Source organism: Callospermophilus lateralis, chromosome 4 (genome assembly GCF_048772815.1).
Source record: "Callospermophilus lateralis isolate mCalLat2 chromosome 4, mCalLat2.hap1, whole genome shotgun sequence".
In the NCBI taxonomy this organism is placed as follows: Eukaryota; Metazoa; Chordata; class Mammalia; order Rodentia; family Sciuridae; genus Callospermophilus; species Callospermophilus lateralis.
The window spans coordinates 117,133,982-117,154,987 of NC_135308.1; the positions used below are offsets into that span (position 1 = coordinate 117,133,982).

At 32.7% G+C, this 21,006-nt stretch overlaps 1 protein-coding gene across 3 annotated transcripts in view; it reads left to right on the top strand.

Annotated features, from left to right (window-relative positions):
• Msrb3 (methionine sulfoxide reductase B3) overlaps positions 1-21,006 on the top strand; it is a 168,895-nt gene that overhangs the window by 23,757 nt on the left and 124,132 nt on the right. For 2 of the 3 annotated variants that reach the window (XM_076854829.2, XM_076854830.1), the window contains exon 2: positions 5,898-6,024. The exons of the other annotated variant lie outside the window; for it this stretch is intronic. In XM_076854829.2, the coding sequence (XP_076710944.1) occupies positions 5,949-6,024 (76 nt within the window). In that variant the 5' untranslated portion in view covers positions 5,898-5,948. The remainder of the gene's footprint in view (positions 1-5,897; positions 6,025-21,006) is intronic. 3 annotated transcript variants of the gene reach the window in all.

The following is a 21,006-nucleotide window of genomic DNA, read 5'->3' on the forward strand; positions in this document are numbered from 1 at the left end:
ATTTGCAAATAGATTTTGTTAAGATATTAAAAAGATTTGCAAAATATAAAAATTCCCATTGTATATATATATTTGTTGTTTGGGTAATATAGATATTTTTTACTAAATGTCATTTTTGTAAATGTATTTCAGCTTAAAAAATAAAATTTTACAGTTCCTTAAAAGTTATTTTCAAGCTATTTTTATTTACTGTTGTTATTTCTAATCCAACAGCAAATATTTAAAATTTTTCTGTTTTAATTAATTACATAAACTATATAAACAAAAGGTATTTGGAGTTCTTGACAGTTTTTCTGAAGTCTAAAGGCTCCTGATATCAAAATGGTTGAGAAAGGGTAATCCTAGAAATACAAAAATAAAACAGGGGCTGGGATTGTGGCTCAGCGACATAAAAATAAAGGCATTGTGTTGTGTCAACCTACACCTAAAAAATAAATATTAAAAAAATAAATAAAAGAAAACAAAAGAAGTCCTCTTTCATACATCTTTTCTTTGGTAACAAGCCCCCATGTATCCCTGCTGCCCCTTTTCCTAAAACTGGAAGTAATTCTCTGAAATTCTGTAGCATTTTATTTCTATCTGTCATGACATTTGGCAAAGGTCATGTCTACTGTTCCCATTTAGTCTTACATGTTTTTTGACAGCATAGACAATGTTTTACATCTTTGTATAGTTCATCAGCACCTGATAAATTGTTCTCCAAGTACTAGGGATTGCATAACTTAAAAATCCATATCTTAAAATCATTCAACTCTAAGCAGTTTGGAAGATTGACTAGGAATTCCTCAGTAACAGGGTTCTGGTGTTTCTTAAAAGAAATACAATAACAGAGGGAGCTCCTTTTAACAAAAGGTTTGCCAAGTTCTACCAGTTGGCTGATGATTTTAAGCAGTAGTTAAATGATTGATCAATTCACTCAATAAACAATATTTTTTATCTAACAATAAGAACTAATTAATAAGAACAATATTTTTTATATAACTTTTATAGTATACATTTAGATTAGTGAGAACAATACTAAAAATGAAACTTCTCTCCCACAAAACTAAATATATTCTAAATAAATAAATTAAAAGAATGTTCTTGGGCTGGAGATATAGCTCATTGGTAGAGCCCTTGCCTATCATGTACCAAGTCCTGGGTTCAATCTGAAGCACAACAATTAAAAAAAATATTTTTTCTCTCGATTGCTTAGTTCTTGATGGTGTTAATGTAATCTTTCTTATATGATGAATTTAAAGTTTTGTAGGTTTTTTTTTTTAATGTCCTTACTTGACAAAATTCAAATTTGCCAACTCTCTGTTTGTTACTGCGGTTTTGGGGGAACATTTTACTAGCTTGTGGAAAACCACTGATGTAGACATTCCTTTGGCATTTATTGGAAAGGTATTTGACCTTTAGGTTTGACACTTGAAGCCCACTGTTACAGTCAGCTCATGTATTCTGAAGCTAATTATCAACTTTGTGAGTTCTCTGGATTCCCTGTGTATACCATCTCTCCTTGGTAGTTCATTGTCCAACTACAGGGATAAAAGTAGAAAGAAAAAACAAACTTTAGTGTTACCAAACTAACTTTAGTTGAATTTTGGGGTATTGGAATTCTGGGGGAAGAAGATGGAGAAGTGAAAAATTTTGACCATAACAGAGAATTTGAATTATCTTTGGATTCAAGTCAAGTTGCATTTTTAACTTTTCACCTCTTCATAGAAACTGCTAGTAATTGTATAAATAACAGATTGAGCAGACAGACTCTAGCATTGGAAATGATGATCCCATTCCATAGAAACTGTCGTTTACATGATGAGTCTTTCACTCTATAAAACGAATGGCTGTAATGTGCCAGGTCCTGGGGTATAAAGATGAAAAAGATACTGTCCCTGACCTTAAGAGGAAGTAACGAGAGCAAATCAGTACCCTTAACGTTGCCAGGGGGGTACCTGGCACATTGGGTGTTCTTGGAGAAGCTGGGAGTGGTGGGAGCTGGGAGAAGTGGCAAAAGAGAGTAATGATATGATATGAAGATGTGGAGGTGGAATTAGGAAACTGTGAGCCTATTTGGGGAATAAGGAGCATGTTGGTATGGTAGGAGTGCGGGGCGGGGTGAGATGTGGAGGTGCCGTGAGAGATGCTGAAGAGTTAGGCGGCAGCTAGATGTACAACTTTAGATGCTCTGTTTAGGAATTTGAACTTTACCCAAAAGATTTATCAGAACATGTTCTGTGGGATGGTTATAGGACAGAAAGGGGTTTTGAAGCATCACTCCAGACAGAGTTAATTATATATAGTTAAAAAGCATGACTCTTTTTGTACTAGAATTGTTTCTGGCTAGGATCTTCACTCAGGTGGTTCAAAAAGAATAATAGGAAGAAAGCTGCCAAATTGACACTTGGATTTTTTTGAGGGGTGGTGTAGAGGGATGGGGAATTTGCTGTTGTTTTCCTATATCATGGACATATTTAAGTTTTAGTAGATTAAAGTGCAGTGAGTTTTATAATCCTTAGGATATATCCTGAAGGTATGTCCAAGATATTTAGAGAAAATTTTTGAAGGTGAAATAGAAGTTAAAGTTGTATCTGGTGGAAATGAAAAGAGGAAGTGCAGAAATCTGAGCATCTCAGACTTTTCACTTAATTCCCTACTTTTTCCTCTCAGTGAGAAGATTCTCAAATAATCTTGAACTATGTTTTCTTATTACTTGTTAATTGTCAGCCACACTATCTAGCAGAGAAACATAGAATCAGAGTATGCAGAATGGGTTGGTATTCCTAAAGCTTTTCCTTTTCAGTTGTGTAATGGTCAAGAGCACTGACCCTAGAACTATATGGCCTAGGTTCAAATGTGCCAATTACATTACCCAGTTACTTAGGGTCTGTTTCCCTTCCTAACTTTAAGACCTTAAGCAAAGTACTGAACCTTCCTAAGCTTCAGTCTGTATAGCTAAAATGGAAAAAAAAAAGCGGTATTATCTCTAAGGCTGTGAACATTAAAAAAGCTGATGAATGTGAAGTGCTTAGAATACTACCTGGCACCTGTCAGTGCTTAGTTAACTTTTATCTTTAGGATTTCTTTATCCTGTGATTTTATTTAGAATACTTTACTATGGAAGAATGAATAGTAACTTTTCTGGCCTAAATAGGATTCTTTGGAGAATGATCTGCTATCTCTCAATATGGTTAGGTATATAAATGGACAGTTAGAATTTTTGAATTCATGTAATTTAAATTTAGCAAATATCTAACATATTTAAATAATAATAGTAGCAACTAACATTTCCTGAGCATATACTATGTTCCAGGAGTTGTTCTAGGAATTTTTAACTGAATAATTTACTTAATGGTTATCTTAGAGTTGAAGAAACTGAGGCACTGTGAGGGAAAGCTAACTTGTCCAAGGTCAATATTGAAACATTGACAGTCTGGCTCCATAGTTCACACAAACACATCTTTCACACAATCATATTATGTATTTTAGATGTATTTTGACAAAAATATTTTATTTTTATAAACATAATTAGGTGGAAACATTAACTAAAAAATAATTTTGTTGAAATATTTCAGCATAAAAGTGTTACTTTTTCTGTTCTGGAGAACATTTGCTCCTGATGTCACATGCTTGAGCCACGTTTACTACTTTTTTTTTTTTTTTTTTTTTTTTTTGGTGTGTGTGTGTGTGTGTATGTGCAAGTATAAGATTATGGGTTTGATGTAACCAAGGCATCCAGATGTGTGTACATATTCTTTAGAACTGATTTTCTCTTTACATCTCAGCTACATATTTTCAGGGTAGTGTGTGAGTAATACCACTTTATGTATTTTGTAAACTTATCTGCTTCTTCTCCTATCCTGTGAACATTGAAACAATTAGGGTTGTATCAAATCCTAATTTATGAAATACATTCATTGTAGGATTTAACAAGGAAGAACACTGTGACAGATTGTGCTTTTTACATTCTTAAGTATAAAAAAATCTAAGCTGCTCTAAAAGTAGTCACTTTAGTTGCTCCACTTTGTTGATGCTAATTTAACACTTTCTGCGTCTATTAAAAAACTGGGCAAAACTAATTTGCCACTAGATGGAGCTCTGGCTATTTGGGTAGAAAAAAAAAGGCAATGAAGTCAGAACATTAAATCACCCAGTCATATCATGGTGGAGGGTCCTGGGTATTTGCGGCCCTCAGCTTTTAATTGCAGAATGCATCTTTGTTCTTTGCCTGACCTGCAGAGTGACATCACTGCCTTTCTTCCTGTGTGCTGGCTTTGACACAAGCCAGATGGCCACAGTGATCGGTAGGCACCCAGGCTGCCTGGTACAGCGAGCGGTTGATGAAACAGAATAGGAAGACGTTTTATGGTCAGCTGTGAGAGCACAATGAGGCTACAGCTTTGCTAAGTAATTACATTTACCGTGAACACTTTATTCCTTGCAGAGAAGGGTCTCATGGAAAAAATACATTTTTATTTATAGTGTTGGGAGGTATAGACCTTTGATCTTTTATTAGTCAGTAGTCTGCTCCAAAGGCATGCTCTTTCCCCTGCTCTGCAGTCACTCGTGAAAATGACATGTTTATTTATGTTTAATGGTTCTTTCAGGCTGTGCATTGTGAGACTTACCTTCCCTCTTCCTCTCCTTTGTCTCCAGTTGGGAACACAAAAATGTTTTAGTTTCGTAGTGAGTTTAGTTTGGAGAAGTCAGAGTTCAGGCATGTTAATACAAGCAGATTTCTGTCAGATATACTCCAGAGTGATTTGGTAAAATACATTACTGTTTATTATGTGTTTGTTCTTGAAGTAGGTCAGAAAAGTCCAGGAACAGGTTTTTATTTGCGGGTGGATTGGGGGTGGGTGGATGGAAGGGGAATGGACATGGTGGTCAGGAAATGAACAAGACATTAATTTTACAACCATTTTTTGACATTTGGTAGTTAAAGCTAATTAAAATACTAATTTTAAATAACAATAAGAAGTTTATATTAATATAGCACTTTTCCGTTTTCATTTGAAGTTAATCTTTACCAATTACAATATTGTTTAAAACTTTCACAAAAATCCTAAGAACTGAACTGTTCTCTGAAGCTTAATATTCATATGGTTTTGAGATTCTTCCACATGATTCATTTCCAAAGACTTTAGAAAAATATTTTTAGCCTTTTTAATACTAGGTCTTGAGTGTTTTTTCACAGAAATTTATTTAGAATTTATCATAAAATAGAATGAAAATTCTTGTTCATGTTTTATTCTAACTTAACTCGGTTTCTGCCGTGAATTCTCTTAGTTCCCCTTAGGTTTTTTGATTCTATTTTTAAAAAATGAAACTCTAACAAAAGAAGTCTCTTAAGTTCACAATATTTTACAGTCTTCTCCAGGAAGGGAGACTTGAAAATAATTGCTGGGAAAAGGCAGCATGGTATAAGGCAAGAATATGGCTTTGCAGTCAGATGTAACAAGGTTTTCTAATCCTTTTTCCATTGGTTATTTGGTTTGTGCCCTTGGACCTTTGAGCCTAGGTTTCTCACATATGTACTAGGAGGATAAAACCTACTTCCTAGGTTTATTGTAAGAATTATATGATACAATGTGTATATTAGGCTCCAGACAGTTCCTGTCACATGTTATGAACTCACTAAACCTAATTCCTTTCAACTATTTTAAACTTCAACTTCTTGCAAAATGTGTTTGCAGATTACACTGCTATTATATGGTGTGTGTTTTATTCATAAGATATAAATAAGCCTGGGTGGAAAATAAGCTCACTGTCTGAAAAATAGACATTTGAAATTTATTAGCACTGTGTGTGTATGTATGTTCAGTTCCAGATAAAATCATAACTGTAAATTGTTCAATGAATGTGTTTAACATTCGTGTTGTGTTAATTTGTTTTTTTTTTTTTCTCTTACTCAGCTCTTGCCCCTGTTCTTTGCCTCTCGTTTTGTTGGTGAAGATATTACAGTGATGTCTGCATTCAACCTGCTGCATTTGGTGACAAAGAGCCAGCCAGTGGCCCTGCGAGCCTGTGGGCTTCCCTCAGGTTGCTGCTTCTTGTACTGTACATAGTGAGGGCACTGGTCTGTGTGGGTGTTTCTGCTGCAGGAAATGATACACCACCTTGCTTTACTAAATTTCCTTTTCTTTTATTTGAGTCCTAATTTGAACACGGAAATTGGTTATAAATCACCACTCTACTTGAGTGGCATTCATTTCCATAATTCTTAAGCTCTTGGAAACACTGTCCAGTTTCTTTGTCCAGTATACAATCATCACTAATATTTCATGATATCTTCCTGTTCTTTGCACACTACACATCTGCAAATCATAATGTTCATAAGAGGCGGAAGCTCAGTGAGAAACTGCCCCAAATCATACAAAATAAGACATTCATCTTGTTAAAGGATAACGAAAACACTTTTCGTGCTACATGTGGGCATCCTTTAGGGGAAAAAAAATAAATGACCAACTTTGGCATAATGTACATTTATTGTAGTTTAAAATAAAATATACTCTATTTAACAATTACCAAATAAACAGAAGTAAAATAGCATGTGTCAGTTGATTCTTAAATTAGAACCACTGTACTTTTTAAAAATGTGATTTTGAGCATTTAAAACAATAAAGTATGAAAGTCCAAAATTTCCTATGTGCCTATTAGTTTAATACTTCAATTTTATTATGAAAACCAAATATTTTATTTTTAATATTATTATAACTTACATTTACATTAATGAGCATCTCTATTACTACATTGGACAGAGAATCTGATTCTAACTTGTTAAATATTTATTGAGTTTTAACTATGAGTGCCAGACATTGTGTTAAGCACTGAGGATACAAGGATATACAAGATAAAGTCAGTTTCTTTCAAAGAGTTCAAAGTAGTGATTGAAGTGTGTGAGGACTTTTGAAAGGTTTGATAATAGAAGTATTTATGCCTGGGGTATTGTGGGAATCCAGAGGTGGATGGGCCTAGCGTTTTAGGGGAAGAAATTTTGGAAGGGAGGTAAGGTTTCTGAAGTTCAAGAAAGGTTCTACTTGAGCTGAATCTCAGACTGTGAGTTAGCCCTAAGGACAGGGCTAACTGTCCTTAGCCCTATGGCCAGTGAGGGTTCAGGATATCTCTAACATACTGAGTAGCATGGGTAAAACATGAAGGCCTGAAAGAGCAATATGTGTTCAGAAAATATGGGTTATTTACTATAGGAAGTTTAGGAGGGGAAGGGGAAGTACAAAAGATGAGGAAGGACAGGAAGCCAAATCATGAAGAGCTATAGATTATGTTCTAAGGAATTTAAATTTTGGGGAATAGACAGAGAATAATATGACTTCCATTTGTATTTAAAAAGACTGTTTTAGTGTGGGGAAAGGTCAGTGCTCGTTTTCCAGGTGTTTTTGAGAGGGGCTGAATGGCCACTTAATTGGAAGGGAAGATAAGGCATTTGTCTTGAGGTTATATCTGAATAGCAAGTAACTTGTTTAAAGTAGGTTTTTTTTTTTTTTTTTTTTTTTTTTTTTGTCTATTTATGGTGACTAATGCAGCTTAAACCATGGAGGCCCTCACCACTCTTCTCAGTATCTGCATTGGCCCCATATTACCTGCACTCCCACCATACAGTATATTGGAGGAGTTTGAGGCTGGATGGTGTCAGGAGATTCTGAATTTAGTGGTCTTGGTAGTAGGTTTGAAAAGAAAGGTGATGCATTAGCTTTGTCTGTTGCATTGTATATGAGCTGGAAAGAGTACCTTTAACCACTGTAGTACCTGTGCCATATGGAACTTTTCCATGGCCCTATGTTATGTTCACTTTGGGGAAACAAGAAATCCATGGGTAAAAGCACCCAGGAAAGTTCCTGTAACATGGGATGTGCTGTACACAGAGGAGGGCAAATATTAACAGAAACAACTTACTAACAGTATATTCCTTGAGATATGACAGTCATGGAATTAATGTATTTCACGATGAAATTGTTTAATTGAAATATAAATATCTTTAAGTTTTGATAACAAAATAATTCAGAGTTAAATTCAACAAAGCTGACAATTTTTAAGAGGTAACCATTACAGTGCAGTGAATAAGCATACACATTCTAGATTCAGACTGACAGGGCTTGAGATCTGGCTTTGCTCTCACTGGCTGTGTACTTTAGCTCAGTTGTTTGTAAGACAAGGATAATAATACCCACCTGAAAGGATAGCTGTGGAGAATTAAAAAGTTTGGGTTGTAAAAAGTGCTTAGCACACTGGGTGGCATGAAGTAGGCACCATCTATGTCTTTACTAGGTTCACTGTGGAAATCCATGCATCTGTATCCATATAGGTTTTTATTTTTCCAGCACAATATGCTTTTAAAAACATTTAAAATTACACCATATTTTATTTAACTACTTTTACTTAAATAGAAACCACAAATATACTTTATGTTTGAAGAAATAACCACCTCAGTCTGTTGTTTTGAACTCTTTATTTTACTTATATATCCTGCTAAACCAGAATTCGAGTCCTATAAATATATAATAATACATTCTGTCATTCTTATTACCCAGTACTGATGAAAACCCAAAGAAACTCTTCATTCTTATCTAGGCCTTATACACCCATTTTAAGATGGCAAATGAACTGGATAAAACAGTGTTTCATAATTACTTAATCATTTAAGTGCCACTTAATTTAATTTTTCAAGTGTTAGGAAAGTTAGTCTTTTAGTGTCTACATATTAGAATCTTTATTGTTTATTTCTGTAATAAGATTTTACTTTTAGGTATATAGAAATGGTAAAGAAATTAAGTTCAACAGTAATAGAAACTATTTCAACCTTGAAATATAAAATGAAATGAGAATTCTAGTTTTTATTATTTTGTACAGGTAAAGAAGGAAGAGGACAACATTAGAGATATAGGAAATTAAGGTGAAAGTTTGAAACCTTGCTTTAATTTACTGTTCCCTGGTTAAAACTGATTGCAACAGAAATCTCTGTAGATCAAAAAGATTTTTGTTCCATAGCCAGTATCCTACTAATTTTGAGAATTATTCAATATGAAATAATTCCAAAACTAAAAAATAATTGCAACAGGCTCTTAAAGTTGATTATAACTGGATTGACCTGCATGAAGGCCATATCCCAGAAGAGTAATCCATCATTTTTGAGCTTTGACTTCCTTTTCTATTTTTTAATAAAGTATAATTTTAATTTAGAGCTTATTAAATGCATCTGAGTTATGGTTCACTTATGTTTGTCATTAAAGGTAATTTTTTTCTCTCAGAATTTCTTAATTTCCTCTAACAGTTTCTTTAAGTATTAAAAAAGAGCACTGGAAGAGGAGTCAGAAAACTCTAACCATGGCTCTTTCATTAACTTGTGTGACCTTGAACAAATCAGTAAACCTCTAGATCTTTAAAATGAAGAATTAAAATTATATAGTATGCTCAGATCTGAAATTCTGTGATTTTATTAGCTGCTATTTGTTTCAACTTTTGGTCATAGGTTAATTAAATGTTAAAACTCACTACTAATTAATGTTGCAAACTTATAGAAAAGTATTCTAGTTGGTGGTGGGAGGATAGAAATATTTTCCATTTGAACATTAGAATTCCTGGCCACTAAATTAAGATTGAACCATTATCTGAGGAGGGATTAGGAAACAGTTTTATACATAGTTTTAATGCTAGATAAAAATTAAGAATAATTGTAGGCTAGATATTATAGAATTTTTCAGCCAAGTGAGGGTGTTTGTCACTAATTATAGTGATAAATTATACTTTTTCTCTAACATCAAGCACATAATATATGGTTGTGAATCTTCCTTGACTTCAGGGGCGTATTTAACTGTCTCCAGTGAATTGAAGAACCACATGGCTGTTATGTAGTTTATAAAGATATTATATCATGATCTTCTAATGGATAACTTAGACATCTTTAAGAGATATTTTGCAAATGGTGTTTGAAAGTCATATAATACCATCTGTATAAGTAGAACTCTATGAATCACAAGCTTATGGCTTTAGAACTTAGCACAATGCCTGGCACTTAATAAATATTTGTTAAATGCATAAGTAAACATTTGGAAAGCTTACATATAGGTGAAGTCATAATTTTAACAGAGAGCACAAATTTATTTGAGATTCCTTTATAAGGAAAGATTAAAAGTAAAGTTCATAGTTTAGCTTGCTGTTAAATTTATTGTCAAAAATAATTTCTCTTTTCTCACTTTATTGTATTAATTCCACATAGGGGATGTCTTAGGTATAAACCACATTGTAGTAAAACATATAACAAAAAGATAGTAACACAAATACAGTGTATATTATCCAAAATTGCTTTTAGTTTTTCTCTCAAACAGTTTGAATTTTGTTGGTGTATCAGCTGAGGAGATGAATAAGTGCATCTTATATTTACTCTGAGAATTAAGAACCCTGGTTTTTTTGATTACTTTTTTTGAGAAAATTAGTATTTTTTTTTTTGTCTTTTAAACTCTCCATTTTTAAAGAGGAAACACTATAGGTATGCATTAAAGCAGCATCCATGGTTAAAAAGTACTATTTCTTCACTCTGAGCTAGTGAGAGTTCATTCAAAGCAACTGATGTATTTATCTCTAAAAAGAAAAAAAAATCACCTCAGCAGCATGCTGTTCACTTCCTGGATAGATTAACTTTTTATATTAATTGTTAACAAACTTTTGGGGTCATGAAAATATTAACTACCCCCTTAGTTCTTGGTAAGAGCTAGGGTGAGGGGGAGGAATAAACACACACACACACACACACACATACACACACACACACACACACACACACACACACCTCTAAACATCCCTAAAGCCAAATTTTCAAACAATTTGAAGTTTTTAAAAACTAGATCTTCTGAAACTCTTCAGAAAGTGTTCTTTGAATTGAGTTTAGAAATTCTATTTTTATTTTTTAAAAATTTTTTATTTTAATTTGTTATGTATGACAGCAGAATGCATTGCAATTCAAATTACACATGTAGAGCACAATTTTTCATATCTCTGGTTGTATACAAAGTATATTCACACCATTCGTGTCTTCATACATGTACTTAGGGTAATGATGTCCATTCATTTACAGCCACAAACTGCATGCCATAAAACCCTATTTTATCAGGTACATAAGAAATCAAAGGAAAATTCTGTTCAGAATGCATTATTTCTGATTTCTGTGTTGGTGTCACCAATAGAATTTACTCCCTGAATGCCCTCCGTTCTCCAATTTCATCAGTCCTCCAAATTCTTCTTACCTAACCTGTTTAACTACATTAAAAATGCTTTGTGGAGGACTTTTTAAGAAAGAGAAACAAATAATTAAAAAAAACATACAAGGGGCTGGGGATGTGGCTCAAGTGGTAGCGCGCTCGCCTGGCATGTGTGCGGCCTGGGTTCGATCCTCAGCACCACATACAAAGATGTTGTGTCCGCCGAAAACTAAAAAATAAATATTAAAAAATTCTCTCTCTCTCTCTCTCTCTCTCTAAAAAAAAAAAAAAAAAAAATACAAATTCCAACTCATAATTCACAACATAATTTGCAATTAGTTGTTGGAATGATATCCACTCTTTCCAGTAGATGGCACTAGTTTTACATTCTTTCCTAGCATAGATACTTAACTGATAGCATTAGGTACATTGTGAAAACTTAGAAAGTATGTAAAGAATATCCAATTAAGAACACATGGATTTACAAACTACAACTTTTTCTGCTTATTATGTTCAAACAATATTTGTGAAGTGAAAACCTTATTCCATTTTCAATAGGATTCTGATGCCCTTTGTTGCTTGGACCTCTCATTGAAATTGTCTTTCATGTGTAGACCTTCTATAAACTAAAACAAATTTTAATAAATTAACTTATCTTGTATCCAAACAGATGATTTAACAGTAATTTATAGTTTTTATATGCAGCTAAATTTTCTTCAGCAGACCACCCAAATATTAAAGAAAATTTCACATTTTGTTTTGCTGTTTTAAATTTTTATAGAATTTTAAAAATGTTATTAGTTTAACATGTTGACTGTTAAGCATGAGTCATTTTTGCATGAATGAAAATATTTTTGACACTAAGAAAAATTATAAAAATTATATTTAAAATGTTCATTAATGAATATATTCTGATATAACTATATTTTTTTTTAAAAAATCTTTTACTAGCTTAATGATGTGGCAAAGTTTTAGTTAACATTGTAGAGTGCTGTGCAGCATCCAATTACCAAAAGAGTTTCAAAAACTATTTGTGGATAATGCATATTAGTCAAGGCTAAATTGTTCTAGAACAATACATCTGTATAAATAAGGTGTTGGGCATATGGTTTCTTAAATGTGAATTTTGTTAAAATTTTCAATATCAAATACATTCTTCGTATTATTCATTACTAATCATAAAAGACAAACCAATATCTGCTAGCAACAGAGTTAAAATAGGATGAACAAAACAAATCTTAGTTTTGTTTGAGAAATTCAGTAGTTAATTAACAATGACTGTAAAGAATAAAACATATTGTTAGCTCTAAAACAATTCTAAAGGATTACAATATCTAGACAATTTGCACTCTGAAGAATTCACATAATTACATGTTTATCAAAACATATTCATAATAATGTTACCTAATAGGTCATAGAAGAATTTATTAAAATGAAGTCTTTTGATCTCAACAAACGCAAGTTTAATGAAAGAATGAGCCATAAAGGACAGTTTACAAAGACTAATATTGATGGTGGATGCTTGATGAATTTTTATTATCAGTCTTTCATAGTTTATAGTTTCAAACTAAACATTTTATTTGGAGATTGAATTACTCATGATTGCTTTTGCTACATACATTTTCATTTAAAATTCTTCTAAATAGATTTATTGAAATGCAATTGCAAATTATCTCTAATTACTTTTTGTGCCTTTGTATTTGAAATTAATTATTTATTTGAAAATTTAAAATACCAATTTTATTTATTTAAGTTCCTTAAGTTGTTTTTCCCATTTAGCATGCTTGCACTGGTATTAGTTATTTAAAAATATATGTTATGTTATTAAAAAAACATGATGTGAGGAAAGTATCAGTTATTTAGTTGACTAGTAAGAGCTATACATTTATACAGTTTAAATTTACTCAGTAACTTTTATGCCAGGCATTTCCCTCAAAAGTAAACATATTTATCATGTTCAACCACATAATTGCAAACAAAGAATGGGATATTAACTTAAATCATTAGATTATTTAATTTTAAGCAAACAAAGAAAATCTAGAATAATTATAGTTTTCTAATGGTTTTTAATTGTAGAAATGTATGTTGATTCAAAATGATAAAGCTATTCATATTACATCTCATTTGATTAATATTATATATGTTTGTTCTTGTGATTGAACCAAGGAGCTACATCTCTAGCCCTTTTTATTTTTTATTTTTGAGATAGGGTCTCACTAAGTTGTTTAGAGCTTTGCTAAATTTCTGAGACTAGCCTGGAGCTTGGGATTCCCCTTCCCAAAGCCCCCTAAATTGCTTGGATTAAAAGATGTGCCACCATGCCTAGCTTGTAATATTTCTTGTGCAATTTTAGATAACATTACAGCAAGTTTCACAGCTTTTACTGTCTTATTATTGTATTGATGAAGAAACAGATTAGAAGTATATTCCGTAAATTTACTAATTTGTTTCTACTACCAACTTGCTTTCTGGCCCCAAGAGTTGTTTGTTTTTTTCACCTTTTTTCCCTATTCTTCATCTGTAAATGAAGAATTATATAACATGGTTAAGTCTTTTACAATTAGATATGATTCTCTGGTTACATTAGCTGGAATTTCCCCAAAATTTGTTATTTGGAATCTTAATTCCTTATTGTAAGGTAGAAGAAAATAGTGTGTGTGGGGGGGGGGTGGAGGGACATCAAATAAGTCTGGGAAAGGGGATGGGTTGATTAGGCAAAAGCATTTTCTTTTACAGAAAATTCTTGGTTACTGCAAAATAAACTCAGAATGGCAGAAATTTTCATCTGTTTAGTTCACTACTACATCTCAACAATTGGAATTATCTGTGTCACATAATAGGTGTTCAGTAAGTATGTGTTGGATTAATGAATTGCTATGAATAAGTATCATTATCTTGAATAAGTATCAGTATCAAAATATTGCCACATTGCCAAGTAATATAATCTTTTCTTAAGGAATGCACATTCTGGTGAGAAACATGGCCATTTTAGATCCATATTTTATTATCTATTATTGGATAAAAGGAATTACATACAATAGTTAATGAGTTTTTATAAACACTTTCTCTTTTATTTCACTGTGGAGACACTGTGCTTCTTTCTGCCTCAAATGAATGATACACTTCTTGGAATAGGATTTCACACAATGACAGGATTTTGAAGGAATGCATAGATATACTTAGCAGGAAGTGGGATGAGTGTAAGATAGGAGGATGAAGTGGGAATGGGCTACAGGCTGATGGGTTAGAAATAGAGGGTATATTAATATACAACAAAACGTGGTTCAAGAAAGGAATGTAATGAATGAATAATCAATGGAGGAAAACTCCAGACTAGAGATCCTGGCTCACATTAATCAGGTATATGACCATGTCAGTCAACTTCTTTGGGTCTTAATTTCCTCTTGAGGGGTTTGGATTAGAAATCTGTTATTTCCCAAATTATAATCTGAGGAATATTAGTTCCACTAGTTACGCTGTAAAACAAATTTCTTCATCAAATTGAAAAACTGCATACTATCATATTTTATAAATTATAAGTTTTACCTTTTTATAGTCTACCATTTTGATAATCAGCCTAAAAATAATTGTGATAAGGATATATCATAGTTTGACATTTTTTCCCTTTTATAATGGAGCATAAAGTTAATGGTGAGTCAAAATATCATGTATTTAGTGGTAGACATCAACATAATAAAGTCTCTGAGAAGGTCTGCATCAAGAAACCCATGTAATTTCCAGGCATGGTGGCACATGCATGTTATCACAATGACTGAGAGTCTGAGGTAGGAGGATTGCAAGTTTGAGGCCAACCGCAGCAACTTAGTGAAGCCCCAATCAATTTAGCAAGACCCTTGCTAAGGACTGGGGATGTAGCTCAGTGATTAAATATCCCTGGTACCAGGGGGCTGGGGAAAGAAAGAAAGTAAATAAAAGAAACCCATGTAACCTAGATTTTCCCAGTCCCCTTCTCACTCCCCAAGACAAACTGCCAGTTAGCATTGTTTTCAGAGCCAGTGTTTAACAAAATTCTTTTGGGGGAGTGATGGATCAGGTAATTTCATAGTCTGAAATCCAGAGAATTAGTGGATTATTAGGCAAAGTTTAAAAAAATGTAAATGTGGAACTCTAGAAAGGCAATAAAGGATCAGAGTAGTAATAAAGGGAAAGTTTTTTAAACCATATTGTTATTCATTCTTTTAAAAAACTTTACTGATTAATTAAGCAAATGTTATCATTGTAATTTTTTAACTAAGTTCTAAGAAACATAGCCAAATGTACCATTTAGGAAATGTCTTTTAGGAAGATTTCAATAAAAATAATTAAAATGGAGAGTTGAATAAGCAAATACAATACATATATAGTTTTTGTCCTTTCCCTTGCCCAGGCACATTGCTAAGTGCTGGGAATCCAAGATGACTAAAATATATGAGTACTGTCCCTGAAGGAGATATTAAATAATTCAGGGGAAACCTGTACCTTTTCTTAACTTATCTGGGTGAAAAAGAAAAATACAAAATTTTTGACTTTTTTTTCCTCCAGAATATCTCAGGTTTCTTTGGATTATATAGATTCAAATTTAGCTATTCATTGAGTGGCAATTGCAGACTTGTTTTTTGTTCATTATGCTTTATTTGGATTTGAAATTTGATGTGGGCCAGCATGAGGTTTTGGAAATATGTAAAAACTGGGTTTTTAGATAATGCCAATTTTATTTTCTTTTCAATATTTAATGTTGTATTTAAATAAAAATCTGCATCATAATTTAAGAGAGGGCTCCTTTTCTTCCTTTTTGTGAGTGGTTACCTCTCATCTTCCTAGCAATCTATGCTCCCCAAGGGGAAGAAGGAGAATGGGAGAGCTTTTTATTTGCAGATCTTTTTGATTGCATGTGAAATGTAGAATGGAAATGAGTCTGTCTGTTTTTAATTTTTTTCCCTGTATGGGCTATGATGTTCTAGTGAAGACCCAAACTTAAAAAAAAAAAATTAAAAACAGGGAATTCCAACTTTGTCAGACATTTCACATGCAATCAGATGGAATTGAAGTTAAATGACTCTCTTCCATTATTGTCACTTGATGATGGCAGTGCCTTTAAAATTTTCTCTTTACTCATAGATTTGCAAGTAAGAAAATTCTTTTTTGGATCAAACCCATGTCTAACATTTTTCTCTAAGCTTCATGGTCCACATTAACATGAAAATCATGCCCCCAGTATTTGCGTTAAATTTTGAAGAATTGATAAAGTACTCTTTAATTCTTTTTGGTACTTAAACAATGTTGATAAAATGACTACTATACATAAGTTCAACAATTAAAAATTTGTAACATGCAAGGAAAATATAGAAATGTAAAATGTGGCTTCTAAATTACAGTCATTCAGGTGAATTATTAATGACTATTTTATCAGGATGAATGAAGTGGTAAACTACTCATTGCTTCCTTTCAAGAAAATCATGCAACTTCATACATGAGATTTTACTATATTTAGTCTGGAAATTTAAGTCATACTAATAAGCTTCAGATACTATGGAAAATATATTTACTCTGCTGACTCACATAAAACATTTGCATATTTCCCCCCTGAATTTTAAAACTCCCTTATTTCTCAGAATCTCAATTTGTCCTCATTTGAAGATGAATCCACATTTTATTCTGTTTTTTTTTCTTTAAATTAGCTGATAAAGCTTACATGAAAAAACTATTTGTATACCTTTCACTGGGTTAGGATACTTACCACTTTGACTTGTACACATTTGATCACAGCCTATCCATCAGCTTCTCCTGATGAAGTTCTTTCTCTATTTGGATCTTCTTTGGCACTGTAGATGCTGTTTCTACAAATATTTGAATTTCTTTATTCTAGTTATAACTGGACATGGTCAATCTAGGTGGGCAAAGTTTAAGAGTATTAAAGTCCTCTTTTTGTTAACTCTTTTTATGCAAAATCTGGCACATACCTTTACTACAGACTTCACATCAAGAGTAATTGTTTTTATCTTTCCTGCTAGTGTGTGTATGAGTTCCTCATCCAGGAACTTTATTTATTTTAAAATTTTACAATGCTCATCACACACTCATATCTCACTGTAGATGTTAATAAATAGTTGTAGGAAGTATGAATATTAATATTAAGCTGAACACTTTTTTTTTTTTGTACCAGGGATTAAACCCAAGGGCACTCAACCACTGAGCCATGTCCTCAGCCCCCACCTTTTTTTTTTTTTTTTAATTTAGATGCAGGGTCTTGCTAAGTTGCTTAAGGCCTTGCTAAATTGCTAAGGCTGGCTTTGAACTTATGATCCACCTGTCTCAGCCTCCCTAGCTGCTGGGATCACTGGTGTGTGCCATTGCACCCTGCCTGAACAGTTTTTATCTTCAAGGAATTTACAGTGTGTTTGGCAAAATGAAGTAGAAACAACTGAAGATGTTTCAGGATGATTACACAGTACTGTATATTCTCATGCAAATAATGCCTTGCCTAGTAAATACACTAATGCTAAAGTTGGTGGTAGGGGCAAAGTTAACAGGGTATGTAGGATAGGGTATGTAGGCTTGGAAGGAAAACTTTCTTGAAATGTCTTCTGAGTTGATCAATTCATGCCTTCAGTAAGGAAACCGGAAGACCAATTTTATCATTCAGCTATGCACCTTTAAGACATATGGTATTGTTTAATTCAAGAAATTTAAAATGGTATGTTGCCTTGGCATGGTTACCATATCCATTGATGTTAATTAGAACTCTGTGCATGCATAAGTAAAATATAACTAAAACTGATGTGTAGAATTATTTTATGTGAAGTAAAAGAAAAACAGTGAGAAGGTATGAAATGTGATTATTATTATGCAATCTAAGATATAATTTTTTCTCACATTCAGGAAAGGAAAAAGAAATCTTCCTTTAAAAGAAACAACTGTTTGCTATTTGACTCCTAAGATTTGTACTTTTATTTTCAGTATGTTTTATTTAGGGCTTGGAATACAGATGAAATTGATCTGATCCTAAATGTACAAATTAAGAATGTCTTTAAACAAACAGAAACTCAGTTGAGGTACTAATTTTATAGTTTTCTTAGTTATGGATGTTCTCTGCTTTGTTACCTAGAGGATTACTTGGAAGAGGTGACTTAATGTTTCAGAAGGGGAACAACACTGTTTGGCCAAAGTTTTTTATTCTCTGTGCTTATCCAGATTTCATCACCAAAAAAATATCTGTTGAGTATCCTCTTACACATGACTCCAGATTGGGAATGATGGTCTTTAGTCTAAATAGCATGGCATTAAGTAGACAATACAAATTAGCAGAGTTTGCACGATGATTATAGATTCAGAGTTCAGCCAGATAATTACTGAGAGCTCTTTTGAGTATAGCACTTTGCTAAAAAGATGTAACTACGAATTCTCTTGGAACTAAAATAAGTAATGTTAGATAAGGTCCATATTAAGATATGTATTTGTAAATTTTCTCATTTAAAAATACATTCTTTGCATGTTTGAATTGTTGCTTATCTACTGTGTTTATATTCAGGGTTTTGTACTTGTATTCAAGTGACCTGTCTCTTCCTCTGCCAATGGTGTTTAACATCTTAGTGTTTTCATCTCTTGGGTTGGCCACTTCCTCTGAGTGTTTGAAAAGCTCTTTCCAGATATTAGCACAGCCAGCTTTCTCTTCTCCTTTGGGACTTTGTTCAAGTGTCACCTTTTTAGGAAGAACTACCTTTACCACTCTAACATTAGAATGCTTACTCCTAGCACTTTCCATTTTCCTTGCTCTGCTCCAGGTTTCCCTTTTTTCCTTGCTGCATACTTACCACTATAGGTATAAGGTTTAAATTATGTAAGTCTACATAATTTACTTACTTATTTTCATTGTGTTTTGTCTGTCTTTCCTTACCACTCTCAGAATGGGAGCTCCATGAAAGCAGGATCTTTATTTTATTCTCTGGTGTATACTGATGCATCAGATTAATGTCAGCATAGTAGGTACTCAATAAGTAATTAATGAATAAATGAATATGTTTTACTTAACATAGTATCTGGAACTCTATAAATATTCAACATTTTTATAACTTAGATAATAAAAAGTTCTGGATCAGTGGGCTTCCAAGTAAGCTCTGCAGCCCTAATTTTGTGGAAACCAGAAGCCTGAAACAGTGTCTTGACATCATAAATGAATGTTTTTCCTATATGTCTATTCCAACAGAAGAATGAGAACAATTGGGTATATTTCTATAAATAGGGAACCTTTATTCCCCCTAAGCTTTGCAGTAGTTTTCTTAAGGCCTCTATTGAATTACTAGAATGTAAATGTGCGCACGCATGTGCACACACACACAGACACAGAATAATAGTTCGTGGTATACATTTTGTTTAATTTTGAAAGTGGATTAGATTTGTATTTTATAAATTCCTACCTTTTTAGCAATTCTAATACTATCAAGTCTAATACTATCAAGTTTGTTCAGTTTTCCAATATGACAGACTAATAACTAATTAAAAATTAAAATTTATAGTGAAAATTAAAGTATAATTTTATACTACCTTTAAATACAGCAATAAGCTGTATTTCAACTAATAGTAAACTATTTCAACTTGAACTTTACTGTTTTAACCTAGTAAATTCAAAGAAAAACAAGATATTTTTATTCTTACTCATTATTTTGGAAAAATATTTAATAATTTGACTTCTTCTGATCCTTGTACCAAACTTAAAATTATAGGATCTTTAAGTTTTGTTTTCTTTTCACACTGAAATATAAAATTTATGACTTAAAAGTGCTCTAAGCATTTTTAGGTAGCAGATCTGATTTACTTCTTAACAGGAAGTTGAAAAGCCTTTTAACATTTTATAGACTCTGTGAGAATCCTCTATGAACCTTGTCACTGACCCTGTGTTAAAGAGTGAATATAGGGAGAGCAGACATTGGCTAATGACAAATATATTTACTCTTCAGGATGTGATGCAGTGATTCTTACTTCCCTAACCCCTCATTATCTTCAGTTGTTAGTGATAGTTTTTTTTTTTTTTTTAACTGAAAGTTATTGTATAACTTGAGAAAAAAGAATGTTGTTACTTAATTTTTCCTGACAGAAAACACAATGACTTTGGGCTTTGCAGTCAAACAGCTCTGAGCTTCAGTTGAGTTGTCTGCTTAGTAAGTTAAGATCTATACTTTATGAGTATCAGTTTCTGTATCTGTAAAATGGGCATGGCAGCTATCTTCTATGTGCTTGGAAATGTGTTTGACACATAGTAGAACTCAAGTTTTAATTTTACTTTCTTCCTTCACTTCCTATTTTTAGCATTTTCTTGAGGATACTTTTTGGGGAAAATACCCGTCTGTTGTAATTACATAAAAATTAATTACTCATAAAATATTGAAACACATGGAAATACCTCACTTAGCTACCTTGTAAAATTCAATTTTAACTTCAGAATTTGCTGCATTCAAAATGATAATGTGATATTGCATTTAGTGAGACTGAGTTTTGTGTATCCTGTTTGCTGTGGTCCTTAGAACAGGTATGAGGGTGATAGCATGTAGTCAGAGCAGTTGACTGGTCTAAGGTCTCATTGTTCAGAAGCAGCAGAAGCAGAAGTGAACTACTGCTTTAAGTTTATTTCTACTTATAGCAAGAGCTTAACATTGAAAAAAAAAAACAGTTTTGCTTTAAGGCAACAACATTGAACAAAGTAAAAGAGACTTTGGGCATATTTCAGTGAATAAATACCTCTGGTTTGGGTTCCAGATAGATTTGCTCTATGTCAAGTTTACTCTGTAAGGAATGAGTTATTATTAGATACCGAAGG